This window comes from Berghia stephanieae, chromosome 1 (genome assembly GCF_034508935.2).
Source record: "Berghia stephanieae isolate SIO BIC M18660-M18661 chromosome 1, UCSD_Bste_1.3, whole genome shotgun sequence".
In the NCBI taxonomy this organism is placed as follows: Eukaryota; Metazoa; Mollusca; class Gastropoda; order Nudibranchia; family Aeolidiidae; genus Berghia; species Berghia stephanieae.
This window is the reverse complement of record NC_088360.1, coordinates 74756903-74782303: the sequence shown is the minus strand read 5'-3', so window position 1 is coordinate 74782303 and position 25401 is coordinate 74756903. Positions and strand designations below refer to the sequence as shown.

The following is a 25401-nucleotide window of genomic DNA, read 5'->3' as shown; positions in this document are numbered from 1 at the left end:
TAGTAATACTCCACCAATTAACAACAACAACAACAACAACAACAACAACAACAAAAACAAAACAAAAACTACTGTGTATCTACAACCGTAATACGTAAAACAAATGTTGTTGACCTCCATCATTACGAGCTGGCAATCGACTAAGCTATCATGGGCGTGAACTGAGCAGTAGCCTTTATAACTTTAAGGGAAATTTTTTTTCTTTCTTTGATAACTGCGGGAACTTCAAAGAAAAAAAAATAATTGTTTTTTTTCTCTCTCTCATACTACGACCATATTGTTGTAAAATCAAAATCCGTAATGTTTCTTCCATTTCCGTATGTCCGAAATTGTTACCTAATTTCTGTAACAATTACGAACGATCCGTAACAAGTAGGCAGGTATGTCTCTGCAGTCCCACAGTATCTCTGCCGTGATATGAGAAAAGACGCATAACGGGAAAACCTACTTTTTCAGGAAACGCAAAAAACTGTTTTACTTAATAACATTGTAACTATTGGCTCGAATCTAAAAGAATTGATAGATAATTAAAGAACATTTTTTTTGTTATTTTATTGATGGAACTTGAAAACTAAAATATTTGTATTAACTGTGTAATTCACCGAAAGACCTTTTGTCAAATCCATGATTGAAAATTGATTGACACATGTCTTTGACAGATAGACGCAAAAATATTATGCGTCCATCGCACTTTCGGATGTATATCCAGTGTGTGACAAACGGACGCATATTGTTTTTGCGCCTGTTTGTCATAGACATGGGCTAATTTAGCGGTAATGTGCATATTGATATACAGTGTCATGTGAGGACGCATATCGCCCAATGTTAAGCTATAATAAGCAAAAACATCATAATCACATGTCCCTAGAATAATCAGAAGAAACCAATCAAAAACATATTAGGATTTCAAGCTGAACATGCTTTATTATTTCAGAACAATCGCATCAGTCATGCAAATTTTCATAATATTTTCATTTGCAGTGATTTGATTAGCATTATTTGTATAACTAGTACTAACTCTCTTTCTCTCCCTATTTCGTTATAGTTCACTAACATGGAGTTTGCTTTTGTAATCATCGCTAATATTATCACATACATATACACTCCATCTCTTCTCTTTAGATAATGAATTGAATCATTACTTAGGTGTAAACGTTGCGTGCTCGTACACATTGTTTGAAAGAGCAACGTTTTCAACTAGTCAGTGAATGATGAAAGGACATTCATTTGTAGGATTTGCAAAGAATTCTACTCGTGGAGCTGGTTGGTAGGTCTATCCAGTACTTTCGTCTATTGGGGGGGGGGGGGGGGGGGGGGGGCGTCAAACCCACAAGTTGTTTCACGATCTCATCCTTCTTGTAAATCCTACACCCCTGGGTTTTGTTCGAAACTTTGGCGTACAAACAAATCCCCGTTTCAGAATGTCACATTCGTTGAAGGTATCTTCTTCAAAGCTATTTTGAAGAAGAGTGTCTTTAGTGACCCTGGCCTGAATTCAGCACAAACAATCTTAGCTAGGTAGGGACGATTGTCAGCTTTGCTCAACAGATTACTGACTCCAGAATCCCAGTTGGCAAAGTCATTAAACCTCAACGGCATTGTCTGGCAGCCTGCTTCTACGACACATTGTTCAAAGTCATTGAAATCAAAGATCTTGATCGTCTTTCTGTCTCAGAACTCTTTGGATTCCGGCATGGGTGGAGTCAGCAGCCATAAAAGTATGACCAGGCTCGAAATAGTTGATTGTGATGGTGCTTGCTTTTGTAGTAGTCTAATCATTTACAAGATGAAGTAACATAGTATAAAGGGTACAATTTATATTTTGGGCGCTCCAGTTATCCAGTCAGAGTGTCACAGATTCGGCATCACGCTTATATATTAGGTAAGAAGCTGATGCAAGGTCTCATCTTTTCGTCCTAAAAGTGATTAATTCCATATCACGGCAATGTCCTTTTCACTATTTTTGCAGCCCACTGGTGCAAATGTCTCATTGAATAAGACCAATCTGCTTGTGAACATGATTCTGTTAAACTGATTCATTCTCGGCAGCAAAATTACTTTCTGCAGATCAGCGGCAAACACTAGATGGGCTGTGTTGGCGTTTTCGTTCTTGTCTGCATCCCGTTGATACCTCTCTCTAGCATTTCTGTATCGTGTCCGATGGATGATTTTTTCGGCACACGGTTCACACCTTTCTTCACAGTTGCATAGTTGTTTGTGCAACAAGACGGACTTACATTTTTCACATGCTTCTTGAACAAGTAAATACGGCCTGTGAGATGTTAAGTTCTTTAAATGCAGAATAGTAGAGTTTCTTTGATATGGATTTTCCAGTGACTGCGCAAAAGTTTTCGTGAATATCATTGATGATCAGATCAGATGGTAAATATCTCCTGAAAGGCGCGTGTTCACGTCTATAATGAAAAATGCTTGTTTTATATTTCTCTATGTGTTCATGGATAATGTTGTGGTCAATCTTGTGCAAGGGACTATGACGTCCACGATTGTCAACAAGGGGTACTTCTATGACATTGTTTTCGTTAACACCGACATCCTTGAACGCGCTCCTTATCAGTTTGCCATTATTAGCTTTGAATCCGAGAGTAGTAAGGAAGAACTTTTTGCACACGGGATGGAAAACTCCATCTTCCTGTTTCATTGTATATCATTTGCATGTACATGACTAGGCAATTTTCTCCTTAGAAAGAATGCCTTCGCCCTGATCTCTGCATTTTGTTTTACTTACCCAAGTCCGTACAAATTTGCGCTGGTCCTTCCAGTCCTCTCCCCAAAACATCTGTTAAGCTCCCATCGCTGGTACTCTGAGAATCTGTCCTTTTCTCTCATTCGCAAAAGCTTGTGTATTTCCTAGTCTGCTTTTTGTATCGGCGTCTTGTGCTTTCTATTTTTTGAGTGAGTAGACACTGTCTCTATTTCTAGATCTGGTGTAGTTATTGTTTCACTCTGCTATCATGGTCTCTATAATCGATGACACACTTGGAACATGCTCTCCTTCAGATATTTCTCCTAAACCGGTAAAGGATGCCGGCGTGGCAGTTTCGGACAAATACTCTTCCTCTTCATGAAATGGAACTCTAGGGGCTGTAGTTTCGGCGATATATTTAGAAGCAAGTTCCAAATACATTTCAAATTTGAGTCACTTTCTAAACTTTGTTTCTCAATGGTAAATTCAACACAAAATCCATATCGTTTGCATGTGCTTCTTTAATCTCAACAGCCAGTTTACGTGCTTCTACTGCAGATTTTCGTATCGGTGTTTAGGTAAACCTATCTAGCTCGTCTCCTCCGTTTTTCTTGTTGTCCGTGGTTTCTTTAAATCTTTTCCTCTCTGCTTTTATGACACTCATACATCATGTAATTCCTCCTTATAGAGGTTTCACTGTTGATCTGAGCTAGCTGTTTCAATGGAATGTCAATATCTGAATCACTGGAGTCTGATTGTCATGATATATTTAATCTGGGTTGGCTGAGGTGGAGGTACCGGTGGCTCTTTTAGGGGTTCGATCATATCTGATGAAAGAGATATAAATATGGATATTCAAAAAATTGAACGGGAGTGGACTTATTCATTAAAATAATCTTTATCATAAAGTAACGTTGTTATGATATGATATTGAGTTACAGTTGCTTGCTTTTCCCAAAAGAATATTGAAACAGGTTATTGAGGGCTAATTGGATGCATAGCTAGAGACGTATTGTCTCAGTAGTTAAGGTTTTCACTTTGATTCAGAAGTTACCGAGTCCGACACAGTCCTAGGTTGGTTTTCAGGCCCGATTGGTTTTATTATTTTTCCCACTGTCCTGATCCCAAGCAAGGGGGGTGCGCAGTTTGGTCAAATTTCAATGGAAAGAGGGGGGTGCGCACTTTAGTAGAAAGCCGGGGGAGATGGGGGGGGGGGGATCATTTTCATCAAAGAAGGGGGTTTGACCGAAGAATTCAACCACAGCAAATTACAGGGACAGTATTTTGTCTATTTAAGAATGAATTTTAAGTTTAATAAGATCAAAAGGAGGGAGGGGAGGTTCGCAAAAATTCCGAAAATTAATGGATTGGGGGCGTCTTTTTGATACACTAGAATACTACTACTACTACTACTACTACTACTACTACTACTACTACTACTACTACTACTACTACTACTACTACTACTACTTCTACTACTACTTCTACTACTACTACTACTACTACTACTACTACTACTACTACTACTACTACTACTACCACTACCACTACTACTACTACTACTACTACTACTACTACTACTACTACTACTACTACTAACGTACATACAAATGCTTTAACTGCTACTACTAATACGACTACTACTTATTCTACAACGTCTACTTTCATAGTGATATAACGATGATGATTATAATAATAACATTAATATTAATAATTGTCATCATAATGATAATCATAAATATAGTACATGTAACAACAATAACAGTAGTGCTATTAGCATGTAAATCAACATTTGTCTAAGTTAAATATCACAAACACAGATAAACCGTCAATAGCAAATAATTATTAAACATCCTCACTAATATATGACAAGTACTTATATGATTATATACATAAAATCTTTGATCACTTGAATAGGAAAAGATAAAACTCACCCGAGGTAATGAAGAATTCACACCAAAACAGCAAGTTAATCGTACGTCTTTGATGATTGACTATTTGATGAAAATTGGAGAACAATGATATTTTCTTTTCACCGTCACCAGTCGTTATACAAACGTACGCATATATCTTAATTTTTGGAGAGTGTCTTGGCAGAAAGTCGCATATCCGAAATGCGTCTTTTTGTGAAAGACAAATTATGTCCTTCGGTGGACGAATAAGAGAAAAAGACGCATATTACAAAATGCGACCTTCTGTCATATCCACATTCAATATGCGTCGATCTGTCATTCCTCGAAACGAATTTAAACCAAACTAGGTCAAGTCGTATATTTTCAAAATGAAACAGCTTTTTTATTTTCAACGATTGAGTTACCAAACCCAGATAGAAAAATGCGCCTTTCTCTCAAGTATGTGAATCCCAGAAAATGTCAATTTGACCTAGATACCGATATGCGTCTTTCTTCCCTATCACGGCAGATCTAGTGTGTAGTATATTGTTTGCCATTATTATGAGATTTTATCAAGGAGCCAAGTTCTTGGCTAACTGGGTAAACAACTCTGAATTTCAGGAAAAACGAAAAGAAAACACACAAAAAAACAAAAACAAATCTAACACGTCTGGGTCAATACATTTTGGTACTTTATAATCACTTTTCATCAATTTCAATGAAAATGCTTTTATAAGCTGTTTTTCTTTCTGAAACTGGAGAGAAAAAATAATCGTCATCGTGACCCATTTTTAACAAACAGCCCCATCTAGTCACTATTGATGTTAAGCGTTTACTTTAGAAAATCATAAAAATCCCAGCCGGATATAAACTACCAAGTTACAAAACCGTGAGTAACCCTAAATGTTTATAATCTGATTGAAAGATGTTTGTTTTGCTTGAATCTCACATTATAAAGGAAGTTTAACATAACATAACATAACATATGGTATAGGGCAAAATAGGATAAAATCACTTGAATGCCCTTAATATTAATAGTAATGCCATAAATCTGTTGATTAAAGATTACAATAATGATACATGGGTAAAGATGTACTCATGTAAATGTGGTGTACAAACATATATATTTAACCGTGACATGCAAAGCAAACACACACACACACACACACACATACACGCGCGCGCGCGCGCATATAGAAGATAACTCTAATAATATAACAATGCATAATATATACATACAAGACTGAAAGCCCTGTCAACAGTAGTGCAAAAAAGTATTATTCGTCAAATATAAATCTCCCATCATATAATTCCCTGTCAACTAACACCTTGAAATAATCTATAGATTTTGCATTCTTTGTTTCAAATTTCAAATTGTTCCATTTTTGGACAATACGAATACCGAACCAGTTTTGTCTTATGTTTGTTTTGCATCTAGAGACAAAAATCTTAAACTTGTCCCCTCTAGTAAAAGTAATATTAGAATATGAAAAAAAAATCAGAAAAGTATATCCTATCCAGACCATGTACCAATCTATAAACCTGAATTAAATCCCCACGAATTCTTCTATATTTCAAACTTGGTAAGTCAAGAAATTCTAACCTTTCCTTATAAGATAAATACTGTATTGCATAAATCTTTTTGGTAGCTCTCCTCTGTACACTTTCAATACTAATAGATTGTCTTTTATATAGTGGGCTCCAGATGCAATTTCCGTAGTCTAGAATTGGTCGAACGAGCGATTTATACAAATATAAAAATATGGTTTTATCAAGACTTATAAAGGTTCTATATATTATTCCCATCATTATGTTAACACGGCTTACACAATTATCAATATGTACATCAAAATTCAAAAGTGAATCAAAAGTAACTCCCACATCCTTTTCATAAGGCACGACGGAAAGTAGATTTGACATAGAAGTATCGGTAAAATAATCATGACATGGATTATTTTTTTCCTATATGTAATACTTTATATTTCGAAACATTAAAATCCAAATGCCATGTTGTAGACCATTTGAAAAGTGAAAATATATCATTTTGTAGAATGTTATGATGTTCAGTTGTACTATAGATCTTTGTATCGTCTGCAAACAGTTTGCAGGCTGAATTTATGCCACATGGTAAATCATTTATATATAAAAGAAATAAAAGTGGTCCCAATACGCTTCCTTGGGGTACACCGCTAATTACATTCTTAAAATCCCACCACACCCCATTGACAATGAGTCTTTGTATTCGATTATTAAGAAAGTCTTTAATCCAGTTAAAGATATTCCCTTTAAATCTATATGCTTTTAGTTTAATGAATAATCTCTCATGTGGCACAGAATCAAAAGCCTTACGGAAATCAAGATAAACAACATCAATGCATTGATTACGATCAATTAACTTGGTAAAATACTCCATCACCTGTAAAAGTTGAGTAATGCATGATCTTTTTGATTTAAAACCATGCTGGTTATCGTTTAGCATCGTATGACTTTCAAGAAAGTCCATTATTCGGTCTTTCAAGATAGACTCCATAACCTTACAGAGATTGCCTCTGCCAGCCAGCTCCGTGCCCTGGAGCTCACATGCGTCACCATATCGGTATAGGTCCTGGGTTCGAGCCTCGCTCGGGGCATAAATGAGTCCTTGGAAAAGGCTCTTTACTCACATTCTCTCACCGTACTCATCAGGTGTAAAATGAGTACCTGGCCGTTAACAGCGTTGTCTCTGTCCGAAAATATTGTACTGTCGCCTAACAGGAGTCATGTCTCGTCCTAAATGTTAAGTGTTGCTATTGGCCAAGGACCTCTTGTAAAGCGCTTTGAGCACGTTTAGTGGATATTGCGCTTTATAAAAAGCTCAATATCTTTTTAATGTTGTGCAAATACAGCCCACATACCTTCACGGAAATTCTATTCACCACGTTGCTGTCCGAAACGCTCTCTATGACCCTTACCTTCGAAGGCTCTTTAACGTAAACGCTAACCCCTCCTTTGAGCATCGAATTGTCCTCTCGCTGGACCACCGTTTAGCCTGGGATCTGAAATCGAGAAGATTGCGCGCCTGGGTAAAGATGGGTCTCCTGTAATAAGAGAATGTCGACGCTATGGACGGCCAGTAGCTTTGATAAAAGCCAGCGAACAAAAGAATCAAACTCATTATCACCGACAACTCATCACTCACTCAATTCTCTTCGGCTGGTTGGCACTTGGGGCGATGCAAAATGCAAGGTATCTCCATCTGGTCCTGTCAACTGCTACAGATAAAACGAAATTGACGTCACTCCGCTCTTTGTTATCGTTTTAAGCCAGCCATTTGAGTGGTTCTCACTAAATTGTATTAATCAAAAGTTTCAGGAAACTCATACCTCTGTGTGTTGGTACGTTATTTCCTGCTGGCGGATTTTAGAGTTTTAAAACTAAACGCAATGAATCAATTCTTGTGGCCACTTGAGGGACAGACTTCTCTGCTTTAGGCCCCTCTCCACGGTACGTCCCCAGGTCTCCTTAGGCGGCCTCGCTTCCTCTTTCCTTGGGGTGTCCACAGCCTTCATTGTCAATGTTTCGTCAGGTTTGAGACAGACATGTCCCAATCATTGCCAGTTTGTTCTTTTAATAAGACTCTCAAGAGACTCCATCTCTGATCTAACTCTCGATCCTCATTTGAGATTGTATTCAATCAGAAGATCTTGAAGATTTATCACCGATAATACTATGTTGATAAGTCAGAGAAAGATCCACGTAGCTCGTCTACAAGCCGATTTTCATTAACCACAAATAAATGTAGATTCCCAGCTCGACACAGGTGCAACCCTCACGATGATGACTATGTATTATGATTCTGCCTGTGTCTCATCTCAGCGTGTAACAGTGGAGCTATTATCGAAACAACTACACACAAACTTAAACAGGATGGAGTGTTCCTTTTGGGAGAATGCATGATTAATGTGTATTGCAACAGTAAGCAGATCAAGCTTTGACTTATAGTAGTAGCAGGACAAAGGAATCCATTGCTGGGAAGAAATAGATTAAATAAGCTAAAGCTAAATTTGCAATCCATATTTGCATCAAACAATTTTACAGCAGGTTCTGAAATTTTTGTTTTCTTTGGGAAAAGTCTTAAAAGATAATTTGAGAATAACGGGCTACTCAGGTGATCTGATGGGCTAAATCCCAGCCTTAAGTTTTGGATGTCACTAATGCAGGCATTAAACTATATCGGAACCGAGACAGATCATTGAAGGACACAATTCCTTTTTTCCTGACTTTGCAATCGTGTCTGCCTCACATTCCGTATCACGATTTAAATCGGTGTCAGATATGAAACACCCTACCTCCGAGCGAAGAGTCAGTCTAGAAAGTGCCGTCCAGTCGCAGAGAAATAGCGATCAGACCATCGATTGTGACAGTGGCAGTTTTGTTATGACCAAAACAACATACTACGGTAATAATAATTTTTTTTAAATTTATTTATTTATTTATTTATTTATGTAGTAATTTAATATATTCAGTCAGACTCTAGTGAAAAAGTTGCCCAACTACAAATGAACAATTTCAAAACTTCAAGTCAGGCAATTTAACACCCGATGCTTTGCATAACCAGCACTTTTCTCTATCGTGAAACAAGTTAATCTCTAATAATCTGCTTAAGAATAACTGCCATTATTCGACAAACTCAATCGCTTGACCTGCTGTACGATCTGTAATCGACTACCACCCGGTGCCTCATTTTGTTATTGGTCCCCATCATCATGTGTAAAACAAAGAAGTCCTCAAATAATAAAACTGCTACTGCTATGCTCGCTCAATTAATAACGGGTTTACTTACTTATTTACTTCCTTCCTCCCTCCCTTACTTACTTACTTACTGACTTATTAACTTACGAACTTACTTACCATCCTATTACCTACCATTACTCATTACCGTTTATTTATCGTGGAATATCAGGCCCAACTAATGTTCACCCAAGCATCCATGACTTATTCTTCATTGCTTCATACAAAAATAAGAATCTAGTTCATTTTCAGGCTTCTTTATCAACAAATGAAAAAAATACAACAATAAAAGAATTTTTTTTTAAACAGAAACAAAACACATGCATTTTCAAGATATATTTAAAGAATTTAATTTTGTCCCCAACAAAAATATGTTATGTACATATTGACACTGACATCACTTTTGACAATCTATGTCTATCTCGTCTCCTAAGGGAATGTATACTCGTGTGTAAAAAAAAAACAACTAATAAATAAATTAAAAAGTTCCGCTTTGTGATTTTTTTTATTCATTCGGCCACAAGACTTTATCTCATAAAGTTATATCGATTGTCCCGAAATTGTCTTTTTTTTTTTTAATACAAAAATATTGTTTCCTTTTACTCGTCAGTCAGAATGATTTAGCTGTCTTCGGCTCTGCATTGAGGTCGCAATATTTTCTTGCAAGATTCGAATCCAGTTCTGATGATTGCTTATTAACTGGCATACTTACGTATACATTAATTTGTTTATTAATGTGTTTATCTTTTGATTCATTTTCATATATATTTATCTCTATTAAATATAATTTTGTTGAACACGCACACAAAAAAAATCAAGTCATGTTTAAGACACCTATTACAGAGTACCAGGTTTTAAAATATTTTTTTTTCTTTTTAATCTCAAATCATCATTTGCTTCGTCAAACAAAGATACTATAGGCAATAGTGAGTTACACAAACGGAATGAGGATAAAATAATCGTAATATAAATAAAATGCGTACATTCTAGATACTATGAAGCAAGTCAATCACCAACGTGCGTTTTTTTTAATAACAGAAACAAAATTAGAAATACGAAGAAATATATATATATATAAACCCGGTAAATTCATGTTATCAATTAAACAATCTGACAAGTCTTGCCATGGCAAAAATAACGTGACTGGGTCGGTCAAATACTGGCAAGATATGGTTGACAAGGCTATTTTCATAATCGTCACATCAGCCATATTAAAATGGTGGTAAAAATATAATTGTGATGTACAATAAAAGTCTTTGACAAAACATCTCCAAATGTAGTATTTAGTTGACTATAATACGAAAAAGCAAGTCTGTTGTATGTTGACGAAAGAAAACATCGTTTTCATTTTCGCCTGAAGACATTTTTAGAATTTAACGAATATTATTCCTTCAATATCGGTCAATTCCATTTAAAACATGCCAGAATAGTTATGAGTTACTCATAAAGTGTATTAAATGAAGATCAATTGGTGAATCCTAAATCATCACTTTAAAATGTGTAATATTTCTTGAACAATATTTGGAATAAAATAATTCAATAGTAATTTTAAGACATAACTGGTTGTCAATTTGTTTTTTGTTTTTTAAACTGTATGCAAGGCTTAGTTTGACATAGCTGGATTCACATGGCCTTCATCCAATGGACCCGGCTTGCCATCTAGATTTTCAATGACGTACATCCGATTTCTGTCTGGATCGACATAAAAACCGGATGTGAAATGTGTATGGCTTGAGAAGACTGGTCGGTTACAGCAAGATATGGCGAAGATGATAAAGCTGACGATGCCTAAAGCCCCAGCCACACAAGCTATGACAACGCACCATTCCATGTCCCAGGTAGACTCGTCCTCAATTTTGATGCCGAAAATTACAACTCCGATGATGTTGCTGATGGCTGGGGAGAGTTGAATAACAATGGATAAAAACGTTTAAAATATCAGAGTGGCAAATCAGGGGGCATGCAATGGTATAAAGTAAAAATATAAACGGGTGTGTATAAAACAATGTCAGACAAAGTGTATAGAAAATACACAAAAAAATAAATAAATAAATAAATAAATGAAAAAGATCCTAAAAACCAGCCTGCCTCGACTGGGAATCGAACCTCATGCCTTCCGTTTACCGATCAGATGCGCTACAATTAAATCACAGAGTTTATCCGATGGTTGGGACAATTTAATGCTTGTATTCTTAAAAAGACTGCGAGTTTCCGCCGAGAACCATCACACATCATTACAAACATTGACCTTGAACGGACGAAAACAAAGGGTAGTCCAATTTTTATTTCAGAAAAGTTTTATATTTGAGAGCAGACACCGGTGTAAGATAAAAATCTAAAAAGGTGTTATGAATCAGTACCAGACAAAGCCTAAGAAAAATACAAGGGAATTATTACAGTAAAGCACCGTTATACTACAATGACATGTACCTGGTCATGTTTTGCAATAGTTGTAACGAATGGCTGAATTACGAAAATATCTTCATTTGATATACGTGGGACGGTCGCTAAACTAGATTGGCAGTCCATCCTTTTGCCAAGCAGTGTTGAACTTAGTCACTCACCAGATAGGTTACATTTGTTTCCAAACTCTGGCCTTGGCGCTGTACCCTTGAGAAAGGCACTTCCACTATCAGGAAGGTATCGTTATTTTGCTCTTTGGGGAGGGGATTGGATATGCAACATTGACAGTAATGCTCAGTTTAACTGATCCAGTCGAATTACATGAAGGAAACGTTATATTTATATAATGCCTTATTCTGCTCGTAAGTGAACAAATACCTGACTGCAAGAAGTGATGCTTTTTATAAAAACTATGATTCAAAAAGGCAAGCCATACCCTATGGAATATAAATATGGTGCCATATTATGGACTGCTTGGAGAACAAAAGAAAACAATGTAATATAAGACGCAATAGGCTTGGTGAAACTGTAAAAATGTAGTTTATAATGCGGGGTTGTGGTTAGCTCATACAGTAGAGTCACGATCTCCCAGCCAGGCGGAGTTGTCGTACCAGTAAGGTCGCGAGTTCGAGCCCCCATCGCCGCTGCAAAGTTGTTATTCTCTGTTGTATTCTGGTACTTTCCTACTCACTTCATTTCCTCTTTGAGTTTATAATGTTGCACATTAAAAATTTATTGATTTACAAGGTTATTAACTTACACATGTCGGCATGGTGGCGTTTTATGGTTAGCGCTAGGTTTCAGGCATGATGAGAAACTGAGATTGATTCCGGTTTGTTGGCGTTTTTCTTCGCGTTCATTCACTGTTCATATGATCAACCAGCAGTGCATTGGCAGCTGAGGCTCTGATTAAATTAAAAGCAATGTAGTGTCGTTGATCCAGGACACCACCTTGCTATATCCTAACAGTTTATGGTAGCTGGGTCTCTGATTAACGTTGTTTCCGGACAGGTACGCAATTAACATATGAGTTCGGTTATGAATGTGAGTAAAGAGCCTTTTCTAAAGACACAACTTTGCGCCGCCGACAGCGCAACTCGAACCAGAAACCTATTGGTGAGCCATATTGACAGCCATACTGCAAGACCACAAAGCCGCACACTTCACCATCCATATACTTACTTCCTAAAAAGACAAAAAGGGTCATAATTCCCATGATGCATTTGTAGTAGAGTCCCAGGGCCACGTATAAATAGATTGGGACCACAACAATGGGGAAGGCCCAGAAAATGATGGCCAAACTCTCCAGTCCCCTCACAGCGTACAGCCAATCTGAAACAAATTAAATATCAATTATCTAGGCTCCAAACTAATTTTTGTCGTTCAATGACAAAACGCCCCTGTCAGTTTTTGACAGGTTTTCTTTTACTTTATATGTATACGAGTAATTAGGATGACTCTCAATTTTGTCCCAAAAAAAAATATCTTAAGCTTAAGACTTTAAAGAAGTCACATGTTTAAGAATGACTGGTTGGATGAGGGTCATCTAATTCATAGACAGTTGATTAAAAAGAGCAAAATACCAAACATCGAATGTTTCGGGATCAAAACCGTTATAATATTAGAAAAGAAATTGCCTCACTGATCCAATGACGATAAAAGGAAATTGTTGAACTTCACATTGTCGACTCCGACTATTAAGGAAATATCACAAACCTTAGAGACGAAAGGAAGGAAGTAAGACGGGCAATAAAAGCAGTCGTAGATAAATAATAAACCAGTCTGGGTTTGAGTCCGTGGGAGTTAAAACATCAAGGGTTTTAATGAGATGAGTTTCTTGATTACAGCAGACATGGGCGGCTTTTGGGATTTATAGTCAAATAGATTAGCAGCAATGGACAACCGTGATTTTCCTCATGTCTACTAAATCATCATGTTTATTGGAAATGAGATCAATAAAGAAACTGACTTACCATCAACATTCTGTGATTTCACGAGCTTGTAGCATCCTTCCTCGTTGACTGGTGTGACAGTCTTAGGGACGCACCTGGCATACTTCCATAAGCCAAATTCGCCCAATAAGGAGACGCGAAGGCAACGATTTGTAACACCAAAACTACAAGAAGACACGCACATGCAAGAAAAGGGATCGCTGCTACTCCCATTGTACTGGCCATCTTGGAACCCTTTAGAGAATAGATAATAATAGAGGGTAAATAAGTAAATTTTCATATTTTCAAAAGCATTTATAAGGATTTCCCTAGCTCAATGTGGTTCAAATAACTTCACACATTTCTCCAACATGTCATACGGAACAAAAATATTTTTCTATAAGGTAAAAGTCGCGAGCAGACGCTTATTTTGTACCAGCACTCTTACAATATGCGTCACTTCCATTAGTCAGGCACTTTCGAGTTGATACTTTCTCGCAAACCCAACACAGGAGACAAAGTTATGCAATCACTCAACCTAATTAAGACATGTCTGAATCATTTTTCTTTATCAAACGAAAACAAATGTCATATTTATTACGGTTTTGATTTATGTATTTAATGTTATGCACAATGCGCTTAGTAGTACTAATAATAAGTAAATTTTACTTCATTTCTCACAGTGACTAACATACAATTGAAATAGGAGACCACACACTGAGCCCTTTATATTTTTGCAAAATTTTCCTTGAGAATGCCAAAATGCCTCTTATGTGAGTAAAGTGAATTAGTGTGACATGTAAGTTTTGTGTGTTACTTGCCACATGTATATATGTGAATTTCTGGAGACCGAGAGCTAACAAAAGGTCCTTTTGCCTGTTGGGGTGGGAAAATGTTACCGAGCACTGAGCGAATTTTCCTCTCATCACACGCCTTTAACCCATTGAGGAGGGCGCTGATTTTTAATTTAAGTGAATGCTTTGCGCAAACTTCAATAATTGGGAAGGACATTTTAAAACTAAATACTGATCCAGCCTTTGCTAACATGAAGAGCATTGGTGACAGAAGGCATCCGTCTTATCCCCGTCTTGACTTCAAAACAGTCGTATAGCTGCTTTCCATTAATTATCCTGCTTGTCGTGCCTTTATATTTGTTTCTAATAATTGTGGTGATTTTGTCGGGGATGCCTTAGTGTTTGAGGAGCTTTCATAGAGTTTCTCTTTCGAAATCAATGAAATTTATGTAGAGTGGTATATTCCATTATTTTGATTGTTAAACGGAAATGTTTGCACATGATCTATTCTGGCGAAAATCTGCCTGTCTGTCTCTTAATATGGGGTCTGATGCAGTCTTTATTCTCTCTTGTAATATTATATTAAATACTTTTTTCCCGGGACTGATAATAACACGATGTCTCTGAAATTGTTATATTTGGAAAGATCGCCTTGGGGAGGGGGGGGGGGGGGTATTTAATAATGATCCCTTCTTTCCAATCCGGAATTTCATCCTCTTCTCGTATAGAGCAGTAAAGTTAGGTGCCCCAAACGTAAACAATAACAAGTTGCTAGTGATTTCCGTTAGGGACCGGAATAATTTACGCACAATATAGGTCTCCCAATTTTGTAGTTTGAGTTGTAGGCAATACACTTTCAGTATTGAAAATATGTTTACATAAAATCTAACAGTTGCAGAAATAATAATATAAGGCTAAATTATTATGAAAATCAGGCTCCGAATAATTCTCGTTTTGTTCACACCAGCGCAATAATTTGCTCTGGTCTAAAAATAGATAGACTGTAACTTTTGATAAATTTTAGAAAATTTTACCTTTTGTTCCATAAAATATCCATATCTAGACATTATTTGATGCATGATCGAGTATTTATGAATATGTGTTTCTTTTGCCACCTAACAGCCAAATTTTAAAGGTTATTTTTTTCTATTATTTACATTGGAACGTGAGCTGTCAAGACAGGAACATGTGGTTTGCCACGTGCTTCTCGACCTTTGTTTACGTTTGGGGCAACTAACTTTACTGCTCTATTTGGACAAATGTTTTATATAGAATATCGCCTGAAGTATCAATATCTGATCATCATGAAAAAGAGCACTTACATTTTGAATGAATCTCACTCGTTACCTTAAATGTACATAGGCGTCAATTTAACAATCTGACAACTCTTGCTTCGGACAACAACAATGATAAAAGCTATCATATCTATCATATACAACTTTACATTTTGATGAAAACTGCAATTCGTTGGATGATTATTGCATTTTAAACAGGAACTAATCGAGTAAAATGTTGGTTGTGTATTTATGCATTAACGATTTACTTACGAAATATTTTCTTAAAATATCGATTAATTTTGAATCGAAACGAGGGAAAATATTTTCAACAAATGCTCGTTTGTTTGATCTCCATACAAAAAGACTTACTTAACTTCCGGGCGACACAGTATAATCAGCTGGTACGCCCAATGGAATATCTATCTATGGTGCATAGATAATTCGAAGATGACGTCACTCTGGTCTTTGTTATTGTTTTTTTTTTTTTTTAGCTATCCGCGTTTATCAGTAATTCTCACGTAACTGTATTAACCAGACTATAAACGTTCATGGTTACGCATAGTTTTGCGTGTTGATCCGTTATACTTCCGGATGGCAATGTTGTGAGCTTCTTAGCCAAGCACACACTATCTATACTAATTCTTCAAGCTTGACAACACCATCATTATTGCTGTTAGTTATCGCTGGTAAACTTGCCCGTTAGGGTTCACAGGTCACGCATTAGGTCGAAGGCCGAGGAAGGCAATATTGGCAAAGATAACGTCCTGAATGAAAGGTGACCAACCCAAATATTGAAACAGTTCGACATATCACAACCCCGTACGATATTGGTAATATCCAAGACAAGAACGAGAATCTGATTGGCATACGTAAACTTGCTAATACTAGTATGTAATAGAGAATATGTTTTCAATCGATGTGCACTTATCTGCAGGTTTGATAACCCAATTCATTATGGGATCATTGTTGTAATGGAAAAACTCAACAACAAAAAATGACGAAAAATATTGTCAATTACAACATTGTTAAACTAGGTCCATAATTCCGTTCGGGTGTCAGACCTGCATTTATGTACGTGTCGTTTTAAATCAATTTGAGTCAAGTGGTTACATGCCTTCTGAGTCTTTCGAGAGCACAACAAGTGGGCAGCTTTATTTCATTATTAACAATTTCCTACATAATTAGAATTGAACTGATTGATGACTATGAAATAGTTTTGTATAGAAGTTTTAAGGGGAAAAAATGTCCATCATATAAATACATGCAAGTGATACTATTGGAAATAATTATTGTGCTTTACTTACGAGTGTTATCTTTCTATTTTTGTAATATTCGACATGACACTTACCTTGACACATATTCCATTGTGGTGCAAAGTAAAGATTACAAACTTATTTACCCAACTGGTCATGTCAATCATAAAGAAATTAAAGTATTATGTTATACTGTTCATTTGATATTTATACAACTAAATTACAAGGTTTCTATCTCCATAGAAACGTGAGCATTGAAAAAAGGGTATTTATATAGCGCAATACCTAATAAACGTGCTCAAAGCGCTTTACAAGGGACCCCTAGCCAATATCAACACTTAATATTATGTAAGTCAAGACATCTCGTCTGCTGGGAAACAGAGAGAGAGAGAAAATCATTTTACACCTGAGTACGGCAAGAAAATATGAGTTAAGAGCCTTTTCTAAGGACTCAACTATGCGCCGCTCAGATCGGGACTCGAACCCTGGACACTTCCAGTCCGATGGCGAGTGGCAAACCGCAAGACCACATAGCCACAAAAATACGACATTATCTCCTGAGGAAAACCTTATTCCATCCAATATCTCTAACCTCAAATGCTTGAAAAGACAATTTGATCAGTTTTGTCCAATTTCAACCCCTTCGAGAGAAACATGTTAAAAAGATTCCCTTCTGTCTTGTTGGAATCTATTGTGATTGCTGTGTGATACTGCTCTTTTTAAATGTGTGTGTGTGTGTGTGTGTGTGTGTGTGTGTGTGTGTGTGTGTGTGTAAGGGTGCAATTAAAAATTTAGACACTGACGTAGCCCGATTTTTAAAAATCGTTTTTTTTTTGGTCTTTTTTTTTTTGGGGGGGGGGGGGGGGGGGGAGGGGTTGAATCAAATGATTGAATTAATATTTGATTTGTAGTAAATATGTCTTATATAATTTTTTTTTTAAATAATATAAACGACAATATGGTACTTATTAATTGCCTTTTCAAATTCAATGATTGGCCGACGAAAGCAATGGTCTCAGTTTCCATCAAATTGTAAGATTGATTTTTGTGATATAATGCCTTACCATCATAGTAGCTGGTGAGGTTTATGTCAGAATGGAAATTAAATGTAAGCATACACATAGTGATATCACGATCCTGTCTTCATAGCGCACGGTTGCCTATTTTGACATGTATTGTTTTGTTGTTTTTATGACAAGAATCTTCATAGAAACCAGGCATTGAAAAGAAAAGAAAACAAAAAGACTTGAGCATTTATAGAGTGCAATATCCACTCAACGTGCTGAAAGCGCTTTACAGGGATTCCCTACCCAACAACAACACTTATCATGTAAGTCATGTAGGTCGCCCGTTAGGCGATATTACAATTTGTTTTCAACAGAGACAATCCTGTTACTGGCCATGTACTCATTTTTCACCTGAGTATAGTGAGAGAATGTGAGGAAAGAGCCTTTTCCAAGAACTGAACGACGCGCCGCTCAGAGTGGGACTCGAATCCAGGACCTTCCGATCCGAAGGCGAGTGTTACACTACTAGACCACATAAACGCTCAGAATAATATTAGTAAATTGGGATTGTGATTTTCCACTGATGTTTCTTTTCAGCTTGAATGGAAGCACACACATTGCATTACAAAAGCAAAAAGGTAATAATTCAAAATTTCAAAGATAGTTTTCTTTTGGAAATACATTGCCACCATAATGGAGGTAACGAACCCTGTAAGTTGTTAGGTGGCGGGGGTTACTATCCATGACCAAGGTCGATACGGTTGCAGTGACAACACTGCCGTACTCTGGAAAACCCCATATTTTTATTAAAATTTGTCCACAAAACTCGTCCTTCAAATATCGATCGATTTAAATGACTCTCATCTTAGCGGAAAAAAACCTTCTCAAACCTGGGACTTCGCGAAGTCCCAGGTTTGAGGTGGTTTTTTTTTTTTTTTTTTTTTTTTTTTTTTGGGGGGGGGGGGGGTTTCCAAGACGAGGGTCATTTAAAACAATCGATATTAAAAGGACGAGTTTTCTGGCCAAATTTTAAAATTTGGGTTTTTCCAGAATACGGCAGTTATACTAATAATAGACTATGTACCAAGGCTAATCAGGATACGTTAAATGCTGTGGTAGCACTGTTGCAGAAATGTCAATGACCGTTCAACCTCAAAGAATAATGATTTTTATTTATTTAGTTATCCTCTCTCTCTCTCTCTCTCTCTCTCTCTCTCTCTCTCTCTCTCTCTCTCTCTCTCTCTCTCTCTCTCTCTCTCTCTCTCAGACGAGTCTTCATTCAGTGCATTGTATGTTTGGCATTATTACGATGAATGGAATAATATCATGATTCATGTTTCTAAATAAATTAGATATAATTTATTTCATTAGAAAGGGATATATTTAATCAGGACTAGGGCCAACAAGATACCACAGCGCTTAGGTCATTCCTAATAAAGCACTGAACTGTTCACAATTTTACATGATGATAATTATTGTCTACTCCTTGATTCACTTTTTGATAGACTCACTTTATATAGGACATCATAGACACCGTGTTGAATATTTCATTGGTTTCCCCCGATGTATACTTATTTGCAGGTCTGGTAACCTAAATTGTCATGGGCCCATTGTTGTAATGAAAATACTCCTAAAACGACGCATATTATTGTCCATTACAGCAATGTTAAATCAAGCCCATAATTGCGTTCGGCTATCAGACCTGCAAAAATGTGCACGCAGGTTTCCCCCAATACACTTTCTAGCCAATTATAAATTATACCAACAAGTCAACAGTTTGAAAAGGAAGCGAGATGGCCCGGTGTGTAAATAATCATTGTTCTTCAAATTGGACAATCAACGTTTTGAGCCTCACTTGATGCGGTTTATATTTTAAATCCCAACATTTTGAAAAAAAATTTGACTAATGCCAAGCAGCGGAATGATATTGATTTTCAAAAGTAGTTAAATCTCATATTTCAAGGTTTAAGACTGAATTTAGATAAAATTCTTTGGTTCATCCTGGAATGACATTTATGTTTGTTTAAAAACAAAAAACAAATTCTGTTCACCAGTTTAAGAAAATACTAATATGATTAATGTTTATAATCAAAAACAAATCTGATTTATTACGATTGTTTCAATACCATGACGTGTATAAGGCATTGAAAAAATACATAATCCTCAACTTCAACAAGATTAAACCTGAGGAACGTTTTATCGACTGTGGTAGGATTAGGGAAAGCGATGTTTTGTCGAGTCCATAAAAACCTGTATAATTCCAATAAGCGAATGTAAGATACTATGTTCTAGACATTGGCAACAATGTCTCTCCAATCATCTTTGTCATTTGTCTTTATCATTTCCATCTGATCTATTTTTAATCCCACCAACCATTCCACTTGTTGAGGCTTCCATCAATGATCGTGTTTATTGCTTTTGTTTTCGGTTTGCTTTTTGTTTTTGTTTGTTTGTTTTTTGTCTTTGGTTGTTTGGTTGTTTTTCTTTGTCTTTCTTTTTTCTTTTTTTTTTTTTTGTTTGTTTTTGTATTGTAATGTTGTTGTGGTTGTTTTTGTTTTGTTTTTTGTTTATTGTTTTTTTTCTTTTTGATTTTGGTTTGTTTGTTCGTTTGTTGTTGTTTTATTTTTGATTGTTTTGTTTTGTTTTAATAAGGGTAGGTTTATATTCATGCCATATTTCTCTTGGTCATTCTCACAATCTCTCCTCATCTATCTGTCAATCTATCCATCCATCCATCTATCTATCTATCTATCTATCTATCTATCTATCTATCTAGATATCTATCTATCTATCTATCTATCTATCTATCAACTAATCGATATATCAACGATTATATATCTACGCTTCTTTCTGTCTATTTTACCAGGTTTCTATCTATCTGTTATGCAATTCTTAAATGTCTTCCTCTGCCTCCTCTATAGATAGAACGAAGATGACGTCACTCAAGCCTTTGTTATTATATTTTGCCATCCGCGTTTGTGAGTTATTCTCACTGAACTGTATTAACCAGACTATAAAAGTTCATGGTTACACATAGTTTTGTGTGTTGGTCCGTTATACTTCCAGATGACAATGTTGTGAACTTCTTAGCCAAGTGCATACTATCTATAAATGTAAATATGTATTAAGTACACACAACTTTTGGGCGTGTTTATCTTTGTGTGTGTGCGCGCGCGCGTGCGCGCGTGTAAATATATATATATATATATATATATATATATATATATATATATATATAGGTGTCTGTGTGTGTGTGTGTGTGTGTGTTCGTGTGCGTGTGTACACATATGCTGCGCTCACATACGTGTGTGCCCGGTTCTTTCATTATATCTTGCACTAATTTCATTAACAATAAAATTGCTCAAGTAGAAACATCCGATCTTACATACAATGTTATAGATCAGAGAACAATGCCTAGTAAAAGAAATAAAACAAAAACAAGAGACATCAACGATAATAAAGACAATGCCAACAACAACTACAAGAACAACAACAATAATAATAATAATAATAATAATAATAATAATAATAATAATAATAATAATAATAATAATAATAATAATAATGATGATGATGATGATGATGATGATGATGATGATGATAATAATAATAATAATATAATAATAGTAATAATAATAGTAATGATGATGATGATGATGATGATGATGATGATGATGATGATGATAATAATAATAATAATAATAATAATAATCTACCGCTTCCACAATCATTTAAAAATGAATATCTTCGAGTACGACTGAACATGTAAATTATACATGGAATATGTAATAAATTTCTTATTACCCAAATTGAGATATATATCCTTCGAAAGAAATGGACCAATTATCCCAAATAGCTCTAAGAAATATATCACGATTATAACAACACTATTGTACTATAATACAAGAATGTTAGCACATAAAAACTAAATCAATGTTTAACGCTAACAATAAAAAGAATGAAAAGTATCCAAGCACATCATCTATGTTACAACGGATGGAATCTTAATCTCGACAATAAATTTTCTCTCACTCCCCTTGCATTACAATAAAAGGACCCTGAAACTCGTCTGGTCGGTTTTACGTTCGATGGTATCGCCCTTGCCCGTTACTTGTCTCATTCACATTGAAAACTGACTACTATGTCGTCTGTTACTTGCCGCCATGAATAGAGTGTAGATTTTTCAATTCGTGTTCTGATTTCTAGTTTGAATAGCTTATGAATGAATAAATATATAATGTGTTAGAATGAGTGATATACACGCCCTTCAACCGCCCCCCCCCCCCCATCCCCAACCACACACACACACACACACACACACACACACACACACACTTCTCACTCAAACGAGGACAAGTCACAAAGAATGGGAGTGAGTCAAAAAGTTAGGAAAGTTTGCTGATAACAGTAATAATATTATACTTATATTGATTACTGTAATGTGCACAAATTATCTCTTTGTGTGTGTTTGTGTGTGTGTGTGTGTGTTATGTCTGTCTGTCTTTTTGTATGTGCGTGTGTGTATGTATGTATGCTGGTGTTGATACAGAATATTATTATGTTATCTATTTAAAGAAAAATAGTTGACTAAATCTTGCAAGCTCTCTTCCGCGTGCGTTGCAATTATTATTATTATTATTATTATTATTATTATTATTATTATTATTATTATTATTATTATTATTATTATTATTATTGTTATTATTATTATTGTTATTGTTATTATAATTATTGTTTGCTTTGCTTCATTATTAAGTTTACATACTTGATTTGTTGATTGGAAATATTATATTCGTGTATGAGTATATTGGCAATTGCCTAAAAATAAACTTTTGAATTGAAATTGATGAAAACAGGTAACTCATAAAACACGTAATCAAGTTATGAATCAATTCAAAATTCTAAACACAAATTAAAGAAGACAAATGTCTCAAGCGTTGTTAACCTTCTAAAATTAAAACTATCTAATCAATAAGGATAGCAAATAGTGTTCGAGATGACACATAACTTTTTAAGACTATACAGTAAAACGCTTCACCTCAAACACATATAACGCTTTGCAAACGACTATATCACTTTTTTATACTTAATAATTTAACGGGATTTTTGGTAGCAAATGATTTTACTTCAAATAGAATTCGAGACGGAAAATGTGTATTAAAAAACCTTTAAAATGTAAATCGGTAGAATTTAAATCTACGACAGACTGAGTGTCCATATTTTCAGTACCATCAACTGCTATTAGAAATAAATTGTTGGACAACAAAGAGCCGACTGCCATCAACTTCTCGTCTGAGACAGAAATTCAAAATGCATTGCGGTCTTGACTCTTGGGTACAAAATGAAAGAAATCATTTTAGATATTATTCAGAATTTTTACATACATAGCAAAGACCTTCATTTATTATGACCCCGGACAAGCCGGTCATCTGTGTGTCTGCCTCCAAATTTATCCACTGTTACTAAGACTAAGTCTGCCTCCCAGGGCGATCCATGTAAAAGAATGTCCGGTGGTGTTTGTCGTTTTTCGAAAGGTGCGTTTAATCCACCTCTAACGGCACTGAAGAATTTCTTTTCTGGTTAGTGCCTTCCCACATTTTTTGTTTGTTTTTGTTTTGTTTTTGTGTGTGTTTTTTTTTTTTTTTTTTTTTTTGTTTTTTTTTTTTGTTCAATTCAGAATTATCTGAGTGAGATATATGAGGGTTGTACTGCCTGACCTTGAATTAATAGTACGATTCACATGGAATTTTCAGGAACGTATTATCCATTTCTCATAATATTACATGTAAAAATGGAAACTTCTAATATTCACTTTTTACGTTCCTGCGCAATAAACTGCATTCACCAGGGCCCGGTTTCATGAACGCCGACTAGCGCTTAGTCTGACTTTAGTCAAAGACTTTTAAAAATCGGATTTCATGTGAGTTGATTAGGCAAGTCCCAAACTAAAATCATGACACCTTTGGATTAACTTTGGCCAAGTTTTAGTCATTTGCTGAGGCCGGATTTCAAGCTTAGTCTGAGATTAGTTACTCGGATACATCATAGCGTCGACAAGATAGCAGCTATTTTAGATTGAGAGAGATTCGATCTAACAAACAAACAAAACAGAAAGTGTGTTCTGATTTATCACATTACTTCAGTCAGTTACAGTGCCAACAGAACAGCTTTTGTCTCCAATATACTTTCTAATCGTTTTTTGTTTGTTTTTGTTTTTTTTTTTGGTTGTTCTTTGACGCAAACCCTTCGATTTCGAGTCTCCGTTCACTCGCAACTCGCGAGTCACTTGCTACGCTTAGGCTTAAGACTAGCAAGTCATTTGCTAGACTAGTAAACAACTAAATTTAGTCCGCGTTCATGAAAACGGGTCCACGGCGTCGACAAGATAGCAGCTATTTTTAGATTGAGAGAGTTTCGATTCGGAAGGAAAATACGTCGGCTAGAAATGACAGAGACAAAAACTGTCCTGTTGCTATTGACACTAGCTTTAAAAATTATAAGATAAGTACAGATCGTCGAAAGAACCCATTTTTGGGAGTAAAAACTTTTTAAAAAACTGAATCTAATCAGCTCGCGGAAATCGAAGGGCTTGCGTCAAAAACAACAACAAAAAACAAAAAACAAAAACAAACAACACAAAACGATAAGATAAGACAAACGTTATTCTGTTGGTATTGTAAATGACTGAGATAATGTAATTAATCAGAACACACTTTCTGTTTTGTTTGTTTTGGTTCAATTTGATGAGTTAATGTTACTTTCATTGGCCTAGCTAAATAAAGAATCGACAGTCGACCATGGACATCATTGTAGTCTATCAGTATCAGTCGACATTCAATATCACGTGATTTGATTCATCGTAGCAAAAGTAAGTTCAAATATGAAACGAAACGAATTATTATCTATACCGGATGTGGTGTTAATTTCCTCTTTGGAAATCTTTTTGCGTTGAAAGTATGATGGCTGGTATCTAGAGAGCGTGATGTTACAGGCACAAAATAGCCGAATTAGTCACCGTCCTTACAACCCACTTCTTGACAAGAGACTAGCTAGTTGGAGACTAGAAAACGTTCATGAAATCCGATGTTTTTAGTCACTTGCTCCGCTCAGACTTAAGACTAGCAAGTCATTTACTTGACAAGTAAATAACTAAATCAAGTCCGCGTTCATGAAAACAGGCCCAGAAATGCAGCTTTGTTGCAAAATTCTCTTAGCGTTTGTAAAAAACATTGTTGTTGACAGATTAATTGTGGCTCCATAAATATGTTACATAGATGAAATACCGCTCGAAGCAATGGAAAATCCGTCAAGGAAAACATGAGCAAAGACATTTCTTCTCCAAGGACTCAATTTTGCATTCTCACGTCGGT

At 35.8% G+C, this 25401-nt stretch overlaps 1 protein-coding gene across 1 annotated transcript; it reads right to left on the bottom strand.

Moving 5' to 3' along the window:
- Window positions 1-9691: 9691 nt before the first annotated feature.
- On the bottom strand, window positions 9692-22158 carry LOC144956884 (uncharacterized). Its single transcript, XM_078887695.1, has 4 exons — window positions 21836-22158; window positions 13743-13955; window positions 12952-13101; window positions 9692-11262 (listed from the first exon to the last, which is right to left on the bottom strand). Exons 2-4 carry the CDS (start codon window positions 13903-13905, stop codon window positions 10970-10972), a joined length of 606 nt encoding a protein of 201 aa, XP_078743821.1. The 5' UTR covers window positions 13906-13955; window positions 21836-22158; the 3' UTR covers window positions 9692-10969.
- Between the last annotated feature and the right edge of the window lie 3243 nt (window positions 22159-25401).